Here is a 17,452-nt window from a genome sequence, read left to right on the forward strand (position 1 = left end):
TAAATTCAGTTGACCAGTGAGATATTTATTTTTTATAGACTGCCCAACTGAAAAAATCAGAGATAATATCAATTCAATTGGAGCTGATTTTTTATCAATCAGCCAAACTTCCCATCAATCAAAGCTATCAATAGTAAGTATATAAGACAAAGATAAACAATCAGACAGTTGGATTCTAGATATGACTATTTTTCACCAAATGGTTGTGAAAAAAGAAATAAAAAAATTTAAATAAAAAATATCATCGTACCCAAAGTCATATGTCCAATTTATCCAATCACAAACCAGATAACACAACACAAGATCCTTGCCTTCCACAGCCTTAATGAATAAAGAATAATATTTTCTAGTATATATTGTAATATAATACTGCCAGCCAATTTGTCTGGTCCAGTGGTAAAAAGTACCACTTTCCAACAAGAAACCAATCACCAACTGTATATGTATCTAATTTTTCCATCAATTTAATTTTAATGTATGCTGATCAAACTAAATGTTCCCAATACCAACATTCTAGCAGGGAACAAAAGCACCACAAGCAAATGCATGTGCTGTGACGCAACTAACCTACTAAACCGTTTCAAAGAATCCGCTCCCGTTCGAATAATGCCCGAGAAGTTCAGCTGCCCCTGGCCGATCATATTGCTGCCCGAACTGACCGATCTTGTCACAATAAGACCTGCGTTGACCCCACGAGGTGCAACGAGGGGCCACCAAATTTTCTTCCGTCTTTCTCTCCTAGCTCTTCTTGTTCGTACGAGCTCATGGCGAATGAAACTTCGAACGGATTTCAAGTACGAACTCATATCGTGGTCCCTTTGAATGGTTCCTTGAGAACCGTATGCTGAACGGTCACTTAATATTTCGAGAGGGTGTGGTGAGTTTAAGAACACAATTTGTGCTGCTTGGATTTGCTTCTGTGCTTCGGAGATATCCGATTCTGAACATGACAAAATATACAGACCACTGCCCGATGGAAGAAGCTCGTGGCTTGGAGAGAATTTGTTGTCTGGCTGAAGAATTATAAACTCGCCCATCGGAGTATATAACAGCTTCTGTTGATAGATAGAACAATACAATCAAGATTTTGTCAAATATCATGTATAACTAACTAATATAATCATTATTATCAAACCCAATTTCCAAAGGAGGTTTTACGTAGTAAATGTGTACCTGTTTATTCAGACACGGAAGATTTCGGAAGTTCTCGTTTATAGCCTTGAGAAATTCAGCAACATGGTTAGGGTAATTGCAAGAGAAAGCTCGAGGGACAATGTCTCTGTGCATGGTGATAGATTGGATGTGATTTCGAGGCAACCGTAGATTGCGTAACAGGCGATCACCTCCACACATGATTGATGGAGCACCGAAGGTTATAACGGGGAGTAAAGAAGAACGAGGCACTTCACCCCTTATGAGCAACATTAGATTTACTAGTACCGATAAACTTCCACCAAGTGAGTGCCCTGTGAAACGTAATGTGGCTCGATCCCCGTGAGATTTAAGATGCGCATGAATTTCAGGCAACATTTGCTCGTAAATCCCTTTTGCAGCCTCGTATATACCCCTGTGTACAAGTACATCCAGCCCCTAAAGAAAGAAGATCCATCAAATCTTCTTTTCTTGAAGTTTTCTAAAAGCCAGCACTTCAAAAAGTATGATAGATAATTACCTCAAACTGAATGGGCTCGAATAATAGATTTGCCTGCCATGAAGCCAGTGATTCGGATCCCTGTAACGTAAAATATTTAGAAACTAATTAAACTTACCGAATTATATCGGAATTAATTGGGATTTTTCTTGCGTATATTAAGCTGTTCTACCTGTATGACGAAAAATCTCGTGGCACTTTGATCATCGTCACAAATGAACCACTCGCACGGTGAAGAAAGAGTTGAGTTCAAATCATCTGCCACAGCCTGTTTCACTTCCTCCTTTGCAGCAACAACAGCAGTCACCGAATCGGTTGTTGCCATTAACGAGGCTACATCTTGGTTCATCAGATCAATACCGCCATTGCCTCCATTTCTTTCTCCAGATGAATTCTCGTCTGGGGCCGATTTGGAGGATTTGAAGTGAAGAATGCTTTTGGTGTGAGAGTGCAAATAGGAAGCAGCAGAAGCAGCAATTTGATACGCAGCGTACGCGCTTATCCGATTCTCGTTAGTCTTCGTCTCATTCTCCTTCTTGTTGATGTCTGCTTCGTCGCCTTTGGGATCCTCTGTTTCGGTTTCTGTATTGGCTTCTTTTTGTCCCTCTTCGGCTGATAACTTCTCTTTCTCAATCTTCAATGCTTGTTCTTTCTTCTCAACAGAAGAAGTCACAAATCGTAATCCGTGGTATCTGAACAGATTCCCAGGCTGTTTCAACCATTTCATAAGAACAAATTAGCCAACATTTAAAACAGTTGAATTGAAAAATCCCCAAAAAACAAAAAAATGAATTAGCCAAAATGTTTGCAGATGTTTACCAGATTTCAATGAAATTAGGTAAAACAAACAAATCAGTTGTGATCCATAAATCTCGATGTTATCAAACCCTTCAATGTTTATCATGAATTGATTATGATAGATTAAAAAAAAAAGGTTTAAGAGATTAGGGTACCTTGATTTGGGGGATGGAATAAGCCAAGCTTCCCAAATAAGACAATTGGGCATATAATCTAGCTTCTCCCAAAGGCACCTTTCGAAGAAGTTTCGAGAACGATTTTCTATCGAATTCAATTTTTTCATCATCATCATCATCATCGTCTTCAATCGTACACATATCACACTCTCGATCGTCTTCTTCCCCAATTTTGCCGTCTTCTTCCAATTTTACCCCCATATCCTCCGACAAATTACCATCATCTTTCCCTTCCTGTTTCCAGAGAGACCTCACATGCAGAATCTTCAGCACCCAATTCCCGTTCCGCCGTTCCTCTTCGCTCTCCGTAACGTCTTCCTTTTCCTCCACCAAAACGGCGTCGTCCACCGAGATTGCCGGCTCGTACCGATTTTTGCCTCCCGGCCACAAGGATCTGAGCGGATGCCTGAAAGTATAGCCCCAGGGTAAATTCCTGTTCTGAGAAGCCGAAACCGATGGCTTCTCACTCAGCCGCAGGTCTCCATTTCCGGCGGCGGCGATCGGCTGCGCCACCATACCGTGGATCCCCGCCTTGAAACACAAAGCGTCCATTATTGAGAAAAAAAACTATTTCCTTTTCGTAGAATCCTAAATCAAACTGGAACTGGTTAATTTACGATTGTATATATGTATATAACTATGTATCTATATCTATATATATACGTATATATATTATATGTATCTGCAACGAGAGGAGGGACGCTGGATTTTTATAGGTCACAAGCTTTGAATTTTCGAGTCCTCGCCTTATAGAGGGGGGGGGGGTTTCTTTTTCTTTTATTTATTTTTCTTTTTCTTTTTAAATTTTATTTAATTATTTAATTTAGGCAAAAACAGGTGATCAACATCTCTCTCCTCTGCCAGACTGCATTACTTCAAGAACCCTTTTTTCGTGGACCAGCCAAAAAAAAATTAAATTAACCAATTGTCAAAAGCAAATCAAACGACGTCGTCACCACGACCTGTTTGTCTGTTTCCATTCATTTTTTAGGGTAGTAAATCTTTTAATAATACATTTTATAACCTGTTTAAATTAAAATTTTGAAACTTTTTAAATTTAATGAAATATCAAATAATTGATAAATTAAAAATATAAGGAAAGTTTTAAGATTCGATGTATCTAGGCAGGTGGGTAATAAGTAACCGACTAATTGAGGTTTGGTCGAGAAATTAAAATTACAGGAGCGGGACCCACAGATTTGGGATATTATGTGAATTGCCACGTCATAATGTTGAGGATGAGCTACAAAGGCCGCATGACGTGTCCGTAGATTTGTCGCGTCACTCAACTATTCGCCGACACGCATACATTTGCACAGCACGTGTCTCATTGATTAAACTGTCTTTCTACTCGGGAGTTGTAAATGTAAAATCCCATTTTCAAAATATATATACTTTTTAAAAAATAAATATTAATTTGTTGACCTTTCTAGATAAATATTTTGGGGAAAAATTCAAATATTTCTCTATTTCAGAACTACTTTGACTGCTGACATTAACGATATATTTACTAAGATACAAACAAATATTATTTTATTATTTAAATTATTTTTTATATACCTCTTTTTAAAAATTTTGACATTATTTGACTAATGAAGCCTAATCATCTCTTTAAAACGCAAAGTATTATTTAATTTCTCAAATTATTTTTCCAAAACGAAATAAAATAATTATTTTTCCATGCAATTATACATATAATTACAGTCCTAGTCAGTGGGCCGGGGAAATTAATTGTAGCAATAATTGGGCGATAGCCCACATGGAGTTTAGCCTGCCCATTTGATTTTAAGATGATTATACCTTTTGGGCTTCTTTCCTATTTTAACATTGAGTTGTTTTTAAACCATTAAAAATAGTTTATAAGAAGTTTAAAAGCTTGTAAGATTTTTTAAATTGTTTAATAAATCTTTTTAAATTTATCTTAAAACTTTAAAAATAAAATTGTTGGAGAGTTTATAAGATTTTTTTTTTAAATACATATATCCCACATTTCCATTTAAGATCTTAAAAGCAGTAAAAATAACTTATAAACTTAGTTTATTTTAAAAATAAACTTTTGATAATGCAGGAACCCGCAGCCAACCATATAGGTACACTAGGTAAACCTACACTCTCGTATAATAGCTTGCAAACCATACGAGAGATGTAAACCACACTAGGCTAACCATGTGTGACAAGCTCGACCTAGCGACCGTTGGCAAGGGGATTCGAACTTGGGTCAATTGACCCAAGCTCTCTTGCTCCAACCGCTAGGCCACCCTTGCGGGTGTCCACCACAAATTTTACTTAGGTAGTAGGTTGGTTTGATAACACTATGGTAGTAACATTTAAAGGTGTGATGACTTTTAGCACCATAAAATGCAGCTATTTATTGCATGGGCTTTCGTCTACCTACCAACCTTTTGATTTATAGTCTTGTCTATGCAATATAAGCACCCATGTGACCTCAAATTAATTATGTTTGTGTTTTGATAGGTCATCTTTAATTTATTTATTTTCATTTTTTTGACAAAGAAGAATCTACGTCCAAATATATAGATTCCCTTTTGTAAGTGTAAGTTGGAAAGAAATTTTTGACATCCACCAATTTAGACCAGAATGTCTTCGATTTTTTAAAATACCTTTTTTCATTTCTAATTTCGAAAATTACGATTCCCAATCAGTCTGACTCTTACTGAAAATGTAATTGGAATATATATTAGATCCGAATTTCCAATCTAATTTTAATTCCAAAATTTTTGACTGTTTTTCAAAAGTCACTCTTAAGTCTTATGATATCAATATTATTATTTATTTAATATCATAAGTGATTAAATGAATAAAAGTTTCGAACTCGGCCAATTTCGATCCAATTTCGAAAAAGTTTTTCCATTTCCAAGATAATGAAATTGTTAGTGAATGAGGCTATTTTTATTTTTTTTAGACATAATTCGAAAAGCCCAAGCGGCCAAGCCGAATCTCAACTTCAAGCCCAAGCCCGAGACTTATACTAATATATATAGGTCTGCCGAATTAAATTGCCCATCAATCGTAATATCTCACATATTTTTACCCTCCCTTCGAGATCAAAACTCATCGGAAAACCCTTCGAGACAAGAATTACACCGGCGGCAGCGCGGCGACGGGACCGGAAACTGTAAATCCCTTTCAATTCCATTATTACGATTGTGAGTATTTAGAACATTGGCCGTGAGAATTGGCTATAAGATTTTCTGCTCCCCTAAATTGTTTCGACTTAGGTTTTCCTATTTTGTAAATTTCGGCAGGGCAGCAATTGGTTTAATTGAATTCGATCAACTCTACGCCGTAATTATTTTCTTCTTTCTACGTAAATATTATTTTTCTTCAATCAAATCGATGAAACCTGAAGACTAAAGGAACTCCATATTTTTTCTGCCTTTGAAGTGTGCTTTGTGTATTTTATGGCTTTGCATTATTACTTACTTAGCCTTAAACTTGTAATGTTGATATCTCATCGTGTCTGTTTTGCCATATCCACGTGTCCGTCGTACATAAACAATAGCTTAATTTGGGGAATGATTAAATTGTATGGATTCATAAAGTTTATAGAATACATAAATCACTGCTATATGGGCTTTACAGTTTGGTGGAATGCTAAGATTCGATTGTAATCTTCTAGAATTGATAAATAAAACGATATTCGTGAGTTTAAATAACTGCATTTTTGTACAGATAATGATGTTTTTGCCAACTAATTATCTTTGTGATGAAATGAACAGGAGGTATCATTTATCGACGATGAATAACGCCACAGCAGGACCTTCCTCGAAACCGAAAACGGGCTCATCCCAGCCTTCAGAAAGCTCCTTAAAGCGTAAACGGGGAATGTTCCAGAAGGACTGTGAGTTTCTCCCTCTGGAAATTCCTTAATTATTTTTGTGATTTTTGATATCCATATTTAAATTAACACACTTATTGTTTATGTGGATGTAACAGTGCATCATATGATGTACGGATTTGGAGATGATCCAAATGTACGTCTTCTTTTGCTGATTCTTTTGAACCTTTTGTGGTTTGTCATTTTATAATCGAAACACTCATTTGTATTGTTGTATTAATGAATCTGTCTTTTTGTATTATTTGTCGTGGAGATGTAATAATACACAGATCGTAAATTAGTTGACAGGCTGTCATTAATTTAGTTCATGTTCAACTCTTACATGTTTCATATGAACACAAATTAACTGAGACTAGGTAGGGTAAGGAAGGATGGGATACACTGGGGTCGTATAATTCTCCTAAACAAGTTTAAATTGGAAAGAAATCTGGAAGCTGGAATTGTTAGTTTCGGCCATACATTTTTATTTAAGATATTGAGCTGAATATTTTAGTTTTCGAGAAATGGTATTTATACTCTTTTAACGTTCTTATATCTTCCAGTAAGTAATGGCTTTTTATTGCAATTGTTGTACCTCAGCCAATCCCAGAGACGGTTGCACTGATTGAGGATATTGTTGTGGAATATGTCACTGACATGGCAAGTCATTATTTCCTTTTCTGCTATGTTCTTTATTACGTAACAAATGTTATTTAGCCCTTCCGTCTTGTTCTTATATTGGGAGAATTTTGATGCTGGATTCCAACAGGTCCACAAAGCTCAAGAAACCGCTTCCAAAAGAGGGAAGCTTTTGACAGAAGACTTCCTCTTTCTAATCCGAAAGGTATATTATCGTGCTGAAAACTAACTGTAAAATAAACAGGTAAAATTAGACAAATGCTTTCGAGTTTCATCTACAAGTGTTTGTTTTGCAGGATCTGCCAAAACTGAATCGTTGCACAGAATTGTTGTCAATGAACGAAGAATTAAAGCAGGCGAGAAAGGCCTTTGATGTTGACGAAGAGAAACTGGCAACAATTGACTAACGTGCTATAAGCAAACAATTTGTCAATAGTTAACAGTTAGTTGTGTGGTGGCTCGGTACGAGATACTTTGTAACAAAGTTTCTTTTTAAATCTTTTTAAGCAGAAAGAAAATAGGTTACCATTGTTCTTGACCGACTAGTATGTTCGACTGCCTGAAATTTCTGATTACTCGGAGTTTGCATACCTTGATTTGAAGAAAGAATATGATCAAACCAAAAACATGGCCGGTAAATTGTTTACTGAACTAACATGCTGTTATATCAAATTGGAAGTAGTACAGTAGATAATCATTAGCTAAAAGAACAGCTCATGAGCATTCTCTTCAACATGAAAACCCCGCATATTCAAATTTATAGTTACCTAATAATGTAATTCAAAGCATTTTCAACTTTATAGTTACCTAATAATGTAATTCAATTGCTAAAATGCTTTGTACAAAAGCTTCAAACAATGTAAATTCTCAGTAGCAATTGTCATTGGGTTTAATACACCACTAGAAGCAATTAGTCTAATCGTGCTAAAAACAAGTAAGATGCAGATAACCCCAAAATGTTTACAGCTCTTTAACGAATGATCAACTAATTGAACAAAATTGCAAAAAGAGTAAACATCAAAATGTAAAAATTAAATAGTGGCTTAGAATATGTAAGCACAATATTTGCTACATTACAGTAGTATACCTAAACTAGTATCTCCTTGATCTTTGTCTTTTGGTCGTCTGTTAATGAGGTGGGGAAAATAACCTCAAACAGGACAAATAAATCTCCCTTCTTGTTACTGAAATGTAATGGCATACCTTCGCCTTTAAACTTCCTCACTTCCTTGGGCTTGGTGACACCCTGAGAGTTCAAATGAAAAATATTCCCAAAAGCTTCGTTATTTCCTTCCAATGGAGATCTAACGCTAATAATATTTTATGACTTAGTAGTTGATATACACTACAATCAAGAATTGCCACTTACCTTGGAGCTAATGTCCACCAAATGTTCATCGAGGTGTGTAACGGTCTTCTCAAAACCAACAAGAGCTTGAACCTGAATATAAGAGGCAGTCAGTCAATTTTCGCTTATACTCGAACAACCTTCACACAATGTAGCCCAGAGAGTGGAAGAATAACTAATTTCATATTTAATGAAAAATGCTTGTATACTAGAAACAGAGAATATTGCACATTGTCAAAGCAATTGAATTTTAGCAATTTCGTCAGTTTTTCAAGTTTGAGAGTTGCAAGGTCCATGAGCAACTTGCGAGAAAAGCATATCGACTACAAGCACAAAAAAAATTACATTGTGTGTTTTAGTTTCCAAGATAGGATAGCTGATATTACACAATCTTATGAGAACCTAATTGTGTACAATTCCCTAATGAATTGAGATTAGGGCTCATTTTTTTCCACAATTGTGGATTGGCCAGAAATCTTATCCAACTAATCAAATCATATAGGGTCCAGTTACTTGGTTAATCATGGCCAATTTTACCAACCAAACCAACAAAACGAGGCCACAAATAATTACTCCATTTTGCTAAGAATATTAAAATGACTTTGTTTACGCCTTACATAAATTTGACATCATTTGTAAAGTAAGGAAAAGAGGTCGTCAACTGGCAGAAAACAATCCATAAAATAGAACATCCACACACAGTGCAAAAACTACTCTCCATCCCTCCATAAAGAGTTCTTGGTGATATAAAAGTATAGTGGTTATAATCCAATAAGAAAAAAAAAACCAAAGAAAGTTTAGGAACTATAAAAAACAACATTACCAGAGTAATATTGACTGTCGTGTGCAAATCATTGCCTTCCCTCCTGAAGCGATCATGAGGTGCAGTACGTACGCGGAACTACACATAAATGAACAACCAGTCAAAAAAGTGAATGCTATGTAAATCAAAACAAATTAAAATGTATGGATTCATATCCACCATTAAAGCCAAGGATATAGATTAAACCTTAAGATCTCCAGCTTCACCATCAATTACTGGCTCACCATCTTCATAAAATACCACTTCCTGCAAAATAATATAGTAACAACTTTATATTTTCTGAAAGCCCTACAACCCGTGCCCTAGGACTAACTCTTTTATTCTATAAATAAATTAGGAATCATTCAGTAATACTTGAACTAGTGCAAAAATCAGAACTCCATTGTTGACATCATCCGCTATAAAAATTAGCATGCTAAAGAAAAATTTTCAGGCACGCCACAAGGTTCTGGAAAACTTCATTTGTTCTGCAGCTTCAAATGTAGTCTAGAGACATTTTTCAAGAGGTGAATAAGGCTAGTAAACGATCCTAATTAACAAGTGTTTTCTGTGTATTGGATTTTCGTTAGATCTAATGTTGACTAGGCACCATCAAACCCTATACAGTCATCCAAAAGTTTCAAATTAGTGCAAATGGTGAGTAAGAATACAGATGAAATAGTTCATCCAGTGAAAGGAAGGTGTGCAGAACAGTAAAACAGTTAGGATCACGCACAAAGCAATCACAAACAACGAAGAAGGAAGAAAGCTTACTTGCCCATCCTGCATTCCTTTCTCAATATCCACGGTGACGAAATCACCCTCCCTTTCATACTTCACATTTGGGCACTGCTCACAGACCTGGAAAGAGAACATAAGAAAACTTAAATAGATGCAATAGAGCACAGTTAAACCAGGGAAGTTGAAACTGATGCCTTCTGCCACAAAATGGAACTTAGAGCAGTTTTCATTAGGAATAAGGTACCTGCTCTGTCATCTGCTGAAACATCCCAGGACCAATTTGCTTGTGATAAACCTCATTTCTACAGTTGCAGCGCCTCTTCCCAGGAGCCGGTTTTATTACATTTTTCACCCTCCAAACCTGATGAATTCACATTCCAACGTTCACACACAAGCTGATTATGTAAATGCTATTGTGACTCATATTGACTTTTATCGTTTATGTGAATAAGTTCTGTATCATTTCAGGATGTGCCATATTGAGTACCTTTAAAGTGCCTCCCATATATAGATCTTCAAGCGTGGCATCCAATTCAACAACCACATCATCACCTTTGATAACCCTTTCTTCCTCTTCCATCGAACCGCCACCAAAGAAACTGGAAATAGATTTCTTTATCAGCAAAGTAATTTATAATGTCGTGGATGGAGTTTCAATTTCACAATCAACAAACACTTGCATTAATACGAATAAACTAAAGCTATCAGTTCTCAAACTCAATCTTACGAAAAATTCTTCACGCTTCAAGGACTTTACAGTGACTGATAGTTTGGAAAAAATAACAGAACACATGTATTAATACGAATTAACATAAGCTAATACGGGAACTTACGAGCTAAAAATGTCTTGAATATTCATCCCCCCCCCTCCTCCTCTACCCCCACTAGCAGCATGCTGCTTCAGACCTTCCTCGCCATATCTATCATATATGCCTCTCTTTTCGCTGTCCGACAAAACTTCATAAGCTACAAAATCGAACAATTCAAAACAGTCAAAATCTTCCAATTTAATGTGCCACGGCTTGCAGCACTACTTTTTCCTAAGCTATTTATTATATATCGACAAATAAAAAGAAAGCATGAGAAAAATGGAAACCGTTATTGATTTCTGCAAATTTCTTGTTCGCCTCCTCATTTCCTGGATTTTTATCAGGGTGATACTTCAAAGCAAGCTTCCGATAGGCACGCTTTATTTGCTCATCCGAAGCTCCTTTCTGCACTTGGAGGATGTCGTAATAACTCTTCCTGTTAAACAAATAACAGAAAAACCAGTGAAAACTCCATCGAGAAAACACGAATAGCTACATTGACACTACGATTCATCAATCCTAATACTTACGCTGCAATGGCAATTAAATAGTACGATAAAAAGCACACGAGCAACAATAATTTTGATCTTCGCTGCGCCATAACACCCAGGCACAGAAATCAAAATCACAACGCAGACAAAAAAAAAAGCTAGGGTTTCAAACCGGATCTTCAAGGCAAATAAAATGAACAGCCTGTAGAATTTGCGAATCGCTTGATTAGAGGCGGCAATATTGTGCACGTCGATAACGTATACGTATAAATGTGTATAATACGACTACAGATTTATTCTTGTGAGAGTGTGGGAAATGGTGAACCGATGAAGAAGACGATACAAAATTTTCATATTTGCAGAGGAAAAGGTGCTCTGATGGATCAATAAGCTTACTCGAGTATGCAACGTGGTCTTGTGGGAACTGACCAATGAGAGAGCGTCCCGACTTGCTCCACCCAATGGGAGATTGCCACGTAATATACTTCTTTTCAGCGTACGCGGGGTCGGTCGGTCGGGTCTTTTTTCATTATAAAAATAATATTTTTGATATTGTTTTATTATGTATAAAATTTGTAGATCATAGAAATTAGTTTATATATTGATTAAGAGAAAAATAAAATTAGGAATTTAATTTAGTCATTTCCTCACGTGGGCTGATAATTTAAGCCCAATTTCTAAACACGTCTAAGCTATAGCCCAATAACAGAATTCGGGCTAAAATATCAATTACCATTTACCCAATGACTAGGGCGGGTTCAATCATTTCCCTCAGTTTTAAACCCGCTGTAAAATCCGCCACCGCGCCGCCGCCTCTCGTCGCCGACGTACGGTGGCGATATTTCACCAAAGAAGATGAAGTCTAAACTCGCAGCTTCTATTAATTTATTTCGTGCTTGTAATATTCAACTTGCTCCCGAAACCCCAATATTTTTCCATTTTTGAGTTCATTTAACGCTCATTTTTTTTCTCTTCTTTTTTTGTTTTTCAGTTAATCGCAGTACTAACACACGCAATACAATACCTTCAAGATCAATGCTCGCTAATTTGCACCGCCGCCATTGCCTGATTAACAGCAGGTAAAAGTGTAGTCAGTTGTTCGAAAACGTTGTTAATTATCGAATAATTGTGCAAATCAATGGTTGATTTTTTTTATAAAAAAATTACAGAATCAACGAGTCCACAGTTTCTGTATGTGAAATTATGTTAATTAATTACTTTCTATCAGTCACGATCAGGGTTTTCTAGTAAAATATTATGTTGCTGATGAGCTGGATTTAGGCATACATTGTAAATAACTGTGATGCTGTTACAAAATTATAGATATACGAGCAAAGTGATGGCTATTGTAGCAGCAAACATGCAAATCCTTAGACATCCATAGCTTACATCTTTAAGTTGGCCCAGCTTCCAGGCTCAAGGTTTCGAGATATCCGAAAGAGCTTTTCACTCTTCTGCCAGCGAAGATGATGGTGACGATTTCTCGGAATTGGGACCAGAAAGTTCGGAGTGCTCTCTTAAGCAAATAAAATTAGTCACGGAGAAACGTGACCGTTTAAAGGTATGCATGCGCTTGGTGTGTCCTCTTTTCGAAGACGATAAATTGCAAATGCATTTGTCTTCCATTTATATTTTTTTTTTGTTTTTTGGCTTCCCTGTTGTCTTTAGAAAACTTATTCATCGAGAAGAGATTTGGGTGGTGCGGCTTCTTCGGATACCAGGCCTAATTTGAAGGAAATTGTTGCATCAATTGGCAAAGGTTCTCAAACTTCAAATTCAAAGATCGTTGGCCATGATCATGCTTCTGCTTTAGCTGATGGCACTAAGAAGATCTCTAATATAGAAAGTCCATGCCCTGTATCCATTAAGAATGTACCATCTACAGTTGGTCTCTCTGAACTCGTGGAATCTGTTTCGGTTTTCGGAAAAGTTTCTGGTGCTTCCTTTTTAAATGCATCTAACGGATTTAGGTGTTGCAACATTGAATTTGAGGTAAATTAATGTTTGTTTAATGTTTAAATTATGGCATAAGTTTATACACTAATATGTCTCGTGTTTTAAAGGATGTTGAGTCGAGCCAGAGAGCAATTTTGGTTGGTAAAGTTGCAGTGGGAAGTCAAGTAATGCCAGTTCAGCCTGTTGATGCTGTAGACGTAGTTACAATTAGAATCAAGAACATAAACAAAGACACTACTGATTTTGCCATACACTCCAGATGTAAGTCCGTCGGTGAATTCGTGGGATTGTCAAGGACAAGCGAGGATGCTGTAGATGCCTTCTTTAATGTGCGGGATGACAAAATCCACCAGAACATAATCAAAAAGTAAGAATTCCTCCTCATCCGCGTAACTAAATTTATAAATTTCTTTGTCGATACACAACTTGCTGCTTCTTGTTAGAACAGTGGATTATTATTTGTCAGTGTACTTGTAGAAGCATTCGTTTGCATGGGCATTTTAAGTTCTGATTTTACAAGTTTCAGATTTTTTTATTTTTTATTTTCGTGTGAACTAAGGATGTAATAATTATTTTGGTAGGTTAAACAATACAGTGGTTGATTGCAATGCGTGGTCAGCCGATGTACTCCAATGTAAATTGAAACCAACAGAAGAACCCTCGGCTAAGGAATCTAGATACAAGCTGGGCTTGCAGATTGTTGATCAATTCACAGATTTGAAATGGCAATCTGTCCTAATTAAAATTGACTTGGAGGATCTCGAGATTTTGAATACCAGCATAATGCACATAGAAGACCTGCATATCGACTGAGATTTTGTTTCTTTCGTTGTGTGTAGAATGTAATAAATAAGGCCTTCTAGCTTAGAGTTTTTTTTTCATTTTTTTAGCATCTCATGGATTGGGAACAAATTTGTAAGATTTTTTTTTCATTTTTTCATTTTTTTCATTTTTTCTCCCCTCGTCAATGTAAGATTTTTACCATAATTTTAGCATCTCATGGATTGGGAACAAATTTGTCTAGAAATGAATTGCATCGCAGGAGCTGAGAATTTATCTACGTTGGTTGTTTCCACTTTCTCGGATTTATTTTTGATTTTTTAATTAATCATGACTAATCTCACCAAAATGGGGCCTCAACATGAAAGCATTCAACCTCTTTATCTTCGAAACAATCCAAGAAAAATGACCATCTTTAGTTTGGATCACGAATTTCGGTTACAAAATGAGATCGAAAACGTTTCGCGCCTTCGTAATCAGAAGGTTAGTTCAATGTCTACTCAGAAAATATATAAATTTACAAACATGCAAATACACTAGGGGCCTCTGTAAGAATCATCATCATATCAATATACCAATACAATTTAAATCTTCGGATTTGCAAAAATGCCCTAAATTTAAGGCAAAATTTCCAAACAACCACCATCACTCACTCAGCAGCAGATTCATCCCCTTTCAACTCCACTACCGAAGTCCCGCAAGACTTATCCCCATCTTTACATTCCGACACACCCAAACTCGTACTTTCAGCAATCTCATACTCCTCATCAACATCAACATCAACCTTCATATACGAACACGCTCTATCCTCCACTCCAACATTATTACAAGATTCTTGTCCTAAACTTGCCGGCAATTCATATTGTGAAGACAACAAAGGCTGACTCCTCATTTGCACGGATCGTAAAAGTGCAGTTCTTCTCAAGTCGGCCGAGTGGCATATGTCGCTGGGCGATGATGGGAACCGGCCCTCGGTGTCGGAGCTGCGTTGACGTGGCAGAGAAGAAGCAATACTGCCATGTGGAGGATACGAAGTTGTGGCCCCACCGGATGTGAATCCGCTTATTAGGGGTTTTTGCCCCCTGTAAGGAGAAACTGGGCTAGTGGTCCCACTCTCCGGCTGGGAAGGACAGGTGTTTGTTGAACTCTCGTAATATCTCGAGTCGTCTGAATCTTCCGACATTGGTGATGATGTTTCTTCTCTGAAATCATAAATATGCGGTGAATATTTTTAATACAAAAATTAAATGAAATGCTTGTTTAACATGTAGTAACTCTACACGTGTAACACGCCTGCCCCGGCATACTATTTAATGGAGCATCGCTGGTGAAATTTTTTATTGTGAGATTCGAGCTTTGTTACCACATTAGATGGAGCTTTTAGAGGAAGTGATTATTACACAAAATGACACGTACACACGTAACCATCAAAACTAAAGAACATCGAATATTCCATTCATCACAACCAATACAAGAGTTTTTCGCATTGAATTAAATTGTCTTCCACACAGATCAACATGGATTTCAATTAAAGTGGAGCTACTTACCCCTCCCTATTTCTCAACAATTTCTACTCGTAATCAAGAAATTCATATAATTCTCATGTCTTAATAAGTTGATCTCGTTTTCGATTCAAAACAACTCATAAGGAAACTAAATATTTAAAGTCACACAACAAAAACAACAAACTTAAAAAGCTCTTACAATCCAATCCAAAAATATCTTTAGTTACTTCATTTTTTTTTGTTTTTAGGCGATAAGCTGAGTCTTCATAATTTGTTACCCTCAATCATATAAGTCTTAACAAAATAAAATTACTCACAACAAACAAATATTAGATGGGGAAAAAATAACAATTATACTAACCTAAGATAGGGCAACATGTTTTCGGACCGCACCGGAGAATGCATAAGGTTTTCAGGCAGTGAATCTCCAACAGTCAGCCCATTCAAACTTGAAGCCATAACCTACAACAAAGAATATTCCAATGTAACAAACATTAGCAAACATTTTATTTTAATTTAAATCGAAAACGATTGACTATTGTAATTTGTAAAGCAAAGGAATAAATAAATGTGAAGAATAAAAGCTTCCGACCTCGCTGAGATAACGCTTGTGGCAGTTCAGATTATCTATATAAACCTCATCTTCGGGATCTCTACCTCGTTTAGCCGTCGCCGACGGAGAAGACGACGGAGAAGCGGCGGCGGCGGCGCAACTTTCGAGCCCCATATCTCTCTAATCCGTCCGCAATTACGTCTTCGCCGCTGCTGAGTCCTGTCACTTTAATACATGTACTGAATTGAAAAACAAAAAAATCTGAACTACTCTGTAAAAACATTAATACGTGATTGCATTCCTTTATTGAACAGAGGCACCAAAATTAAATGAAAATGGTGAGAAGAAAAGGGCCATGTGGAACAAACCACAACTAGTAGTTTGGTTTTACTTTTTCAACTTCCTGAAAATCCGCATATTAAAGGCTTCTCTTTTCGGATGTTTGTCGGGTCATAATTATTGGGCCTATCGGGCCGGGTTTTATTATTCAGTGGATCTTAATTGTGTAGATCCAGATCCAGTTCTAGTTAGGCCCGTTTACTCTGCGAAAATCCAATTTTGGATCTAAAGTTTTTTTTTTTTTTTTTTTTTTTTTTTTTATTTATTGATTAGATGCTTACATTATTTTTGTATTTAATTGATATAATTGAAAAAATTGTTTAATGGAGGCAGTGGTTGTTTACCTAGAAAATATGAATTGCTCCACGTGTCAGAAATGAACCCAGCCAAAAAGTTTGAAGATAATTAGTCAAAAAGGAGTAAAGCTGCTTAGTTAAAACTATATATTTACTTGCTTTGTAACGTGTTCGAATTGTTCAGGGCAACAAATGCGCTTTAGTCAATGCCTTTTATAGCGTCATTCAATTTCATACCATTAAAAGGCTTTGAAATTTAGAACCAAAATGTCACAATTTTATATATATTTAGAATACACCGAGATCAATAACTTTTTTTTTATCTGTATATTATATGATAAACGGAATATTACAAGTGAAAGAAAATCGAAAATTATAATCGAATTGAAAAAAAAAAAAACGAATCTCATATATATATTTCAATTCATATACAAATAGCAATTGCCATATCTTGTTTAGCGTTTTGCCATAAAAATCATAATTAATTGACAACACATCTTTCAATCTTTTAAGCTATATTATATAGTATATACATTAGATAATTGAATATTATTGAAGGAAAATAAGACATCGACATGAAAACAACACATGACAAACTAAACAAAAAGTTTATACATCGGACAACAGGATATTTACTTATTTAGAGAGAGAGAGAGAGAGTACAAAAAGTAGAGAGTGATGAAGAAGGTACAAAGCGTGGGGTAGAGATGTAACTACCAATAGCAAGATT

The 17,452-nt window shown here is 36.2% G+C and overlaps 5 protein-coding genes across 7 annotated transcripts; 2 read left to right on the plus strand and 3 right to left on the minus strand.

Moving 5' to 3' along the window:
- Nucleotides 1-249: 249 nt before the first annotated feature.
- Nucleotides 250-3,270, minus strand: LOC105954934 (alpha/beta-Hydrolases superfamily protein). The gene is made up of 5 exons (XM_012978622.2): nucleotides 2,605-3,270; nucleotides 1,824-2,360; nucleotides 1,673-1,732; nucleotides 1,174-1,590; nucleotides 250-1,055 (listed from the first exon to the last, which is right to left on the minus strand). The coding sequence occupies exons 1-5, from the start codon at nucleotides 3,175-3,177 to the stop codon at nucleotides 471-473; spliced, it is 2,172 nt and encodes a 723-aa protein (XP_012834076.2). The 5' UTR covers nucleotides 3,178-3,270; the 3' UTR covers nucleotides 250-470.
- A 2,384-nt stretch (nucleotides 3,271-5,654) lies between these two features.
- TAF13 (TBP-associated factor 13) lies at nucleotides 5,655-7,716 on the plus strand. 2 transcript variants are annotated; one of them, XM_088816141.1, is made up of 6 exons: nucleotides 5,655-5,761; nucleotides 6,366-6,487; nucleotides 6,583-6,620; nucleotides 7,064-7,123; nucleotides 7,233-7,307; nucleotides 7,399-7,716. In XM_088816141.1, the coding sequence occupies exons 2-6, from the start codon at nucleotides 6,385-6,387 to the stop codon at nucleotides 7,507-7,509; spliced, it is 387 nt and encodes a 128-aa protein (XP_088672267.1). In that variant the 5' UTR covers nucleotides 5,655-5,761; nucleotides 6,366-6,384; the 3' UTR covers nucleotides 7,510-7,716. The 2 variants fall into 2 exon arrangements, with proteins under 2 accessions (XP_088672267.1, XP_088672266.1); XM_088816140.1 differs by having other exon boundaries at nucleotides 5,656-5,792.
- Nucleotides 7,717-7,951: 235 nt separating this feature from the next.
- ATERDJ3B (DNAJ heat shock family protein) lies at nucleotides 7,952-11,743 on the minus strand. The gene is made up of 10 exons (XM_088816139.1): nucleotides 11,333-11,743; nucleotides 11,090-11,238; nucleotides 10,827-10,959; nucleotides 10,481-10,592; nucleotides 10,238-10,354; nucleotides 10,027-10,113; nucleotides 9,460-9,519; nucleotides 9,274-9,351; nucleotides 8,472-8,543; nucleotides 7,952-8,348 (listed from the first exon to the last, which is right to left on the minus strand). The coding sequence occupies exons 1-10, from the start codon at nucleotides 11,401-11,403 to the stop codon at nucleotides 8,190-8,192; spliced, it is 1,038 nt and encodes a 345-aa protein (XP_088672265.1). The 5' UTR covers nucleotides 11,404-11,743; the 3' UTR covers nucleotides 7,952-8,189.
- Nucleotides 11,744-12,036: 293 nt separating this feature from the next.
- On the plus strand, nucleotides 12,037-14,332 carry LOC105958030 (sucrose-phosphatase-like protein). 2 transcript variants are annotated; one of them, XM_012982030.2, is made up of 6 exons: nucleotides 12,037-12,191; nucleotides 12,285-12,372; nucleotides 12,701-12,854; nucleotides 12,962-13,285; nucleotides 13,357-13,616; nucleotides 13,831-14,332. In XM_012982030.2, the coding sequence occupies exons 1-6, from the start codon at nucleotides 12,149-12,151 to the stop codon at nucleotides 14,060-14,062; spliced, it is 1,101 nt and encodes a 366-aa protein (XP_012837484.2). In that variant the 5' UTR covers nucleotides 12,037-12,148; the 3' UTR covers nucleotides 14,063-14,332. The 2 variants fall into 2 exon arrangements, with proteins under 2 accessions (XP_012837484.2, XP_088672264.1); XM_088816138.1 differs by having other exon boundaries at nucleotides 12,040-12,185.
- Nucleotides 14,333-14,391: 59 nt separating this feature from the next.
- LOC105954901 (pollen-specific LRR extensin-like protein) lies at nucleotides 14,392-16,480 on the minus strand. The gene is made up of 3 exons (XM_012978588.2): nucleotides 16,127-16,480; nucleotides 15,896-15,996; nucleotides 14,392-15,231 (listed from the first exon to the last, which is right to left on the minus strand). Exons 1-3 carry the CDS (start codon nucleotides 16,259-16,261, stop codon nucleotides 14,679-14,681), a joined length of 789 nt encoding a protein of 262 aa, XP_012834042.1. The 5' UTR covers nucleotides 16,262-16,480; the 3' UTR covers nucleotides 14,392-14,678.
- Between the last annotated feature and the right edge of the window lie 972 nt (nucleotides 16,481-17,452).

The sequence above is a fragment of the Erythranthe guttata genome, chromosome 4 (genome assembly GCF_056151865.1).
Source record: "Erythranthe guttata isolate IM_541 chromosome 4, IM_541, whole genome shotgun sequence".
In the NCBI taxonomy this organism is placed as follows: Eukaryota; Viridiplantae; Streptophyta; class Magnoliopsida; order Lamiales; family Phrymaceae; genus Erythranthe; species Erythranthe guttata.

Coding starts and splice junctions, on each gene's coding strand:
- LOC105954934 (XM_012978622.2), bottom strand. CDS start 3,177: ATGGACGCTTTGTGTTTCAAGGCGGGGATCCACGGTATGGTGGCGCAG. Junction 1,733..1,823: donor CGAGATTTTTCGTCATACAG/GTAGAACAGCTT, acceptor TTTACGTTACAG/GGATCCGAATCACTGGCTTC. Junction 1,591..1,672: donor TCGAGCCCATTCAGTTTGAG/GTAATTATCTAT, acceptor TTCTTTCTTTAG/GGGCTGGATGTACTTGTACA.
- LOC105954901 (XM_012978588.2), bottom strand. CDS start 16,261: ATGGGGCTCGAAAGTTGCGCCGCCGCCGCCGCTTCTCCGTCGTCTTCT. Junction 15,997..16,126: donor ACAAGCGTTATCTCAGCGAG/GTCGGAAGCTTT, acceptor TCTTTGTTGTAG/GTTATGGCTTCAAGTTTGAA. Junction 15,232..15,895: donor AACATGTTGCCCTATCTTAG/GTTAGTATAATT, acceptor TTATGATTTCAG/AGAAGAAACATCATCACCAA.
- ATERDJ3B (XM_088816139.1), bottom strand. CDS start 11,403: ATGGCGCAGCGAAGATCAAAATTATTGTTGCTCGTGTGCTTTTTATCG. Junction 10,355..10,480: donor ATATGGGAGGCACTTTAAAG/GTACTCAATATG, acceptor TGAATTCATCAG/GTTTGGAGGGTGAAAAATGT. Junction 10,114..10,237: donor TTCAGCAGATGACAGAGCAG/GTACCTTATTCC, acceptor TTCTCTTTCCAG/GTCTGTGAGCAGTGCCCAAA.
- TAF13 (XM_088816141.1), top strand. CDS start 6,385: ATGAATAACGCCACAGCAGGACCTTCCTCGAAACCGAAAACGGGCTCA. Junction 6,488..6,582: donor GGGAATGTTCCAGAAGGACT/GTGAGTTTCTCC, acceptor TGGATGTAACAG/TGCATCATATGATGTACGGA. Junction 7,308..7,398: donor TCCTCTTTCTAATCCGAAAG/GTATATTATCGT, acceptor TTTGTTTTGCAG/GATCTGCCAAAACTGAATCG.
- LOC105958030 (XM_012982030.2), top strand. CDS start 12,149: ATGAAGTCTAAACTCGCAGCTTCTATTAATTTATTTCGTGCTT. Junction 12,855..12,961: donor AGAAACGTGACCGTTTAAAG/GTATGCATGCGC, acceptor TGTTGTCTTTAG/AAAACTTATTCATCGAGAAG. Junction 13,286..13,356: donor GTTGCAACATTGAATTTGAG/GTAAATTAATGT, acceptor CGTGTTTTAAAG/GATGTTGAGTCGAGCCAGAG.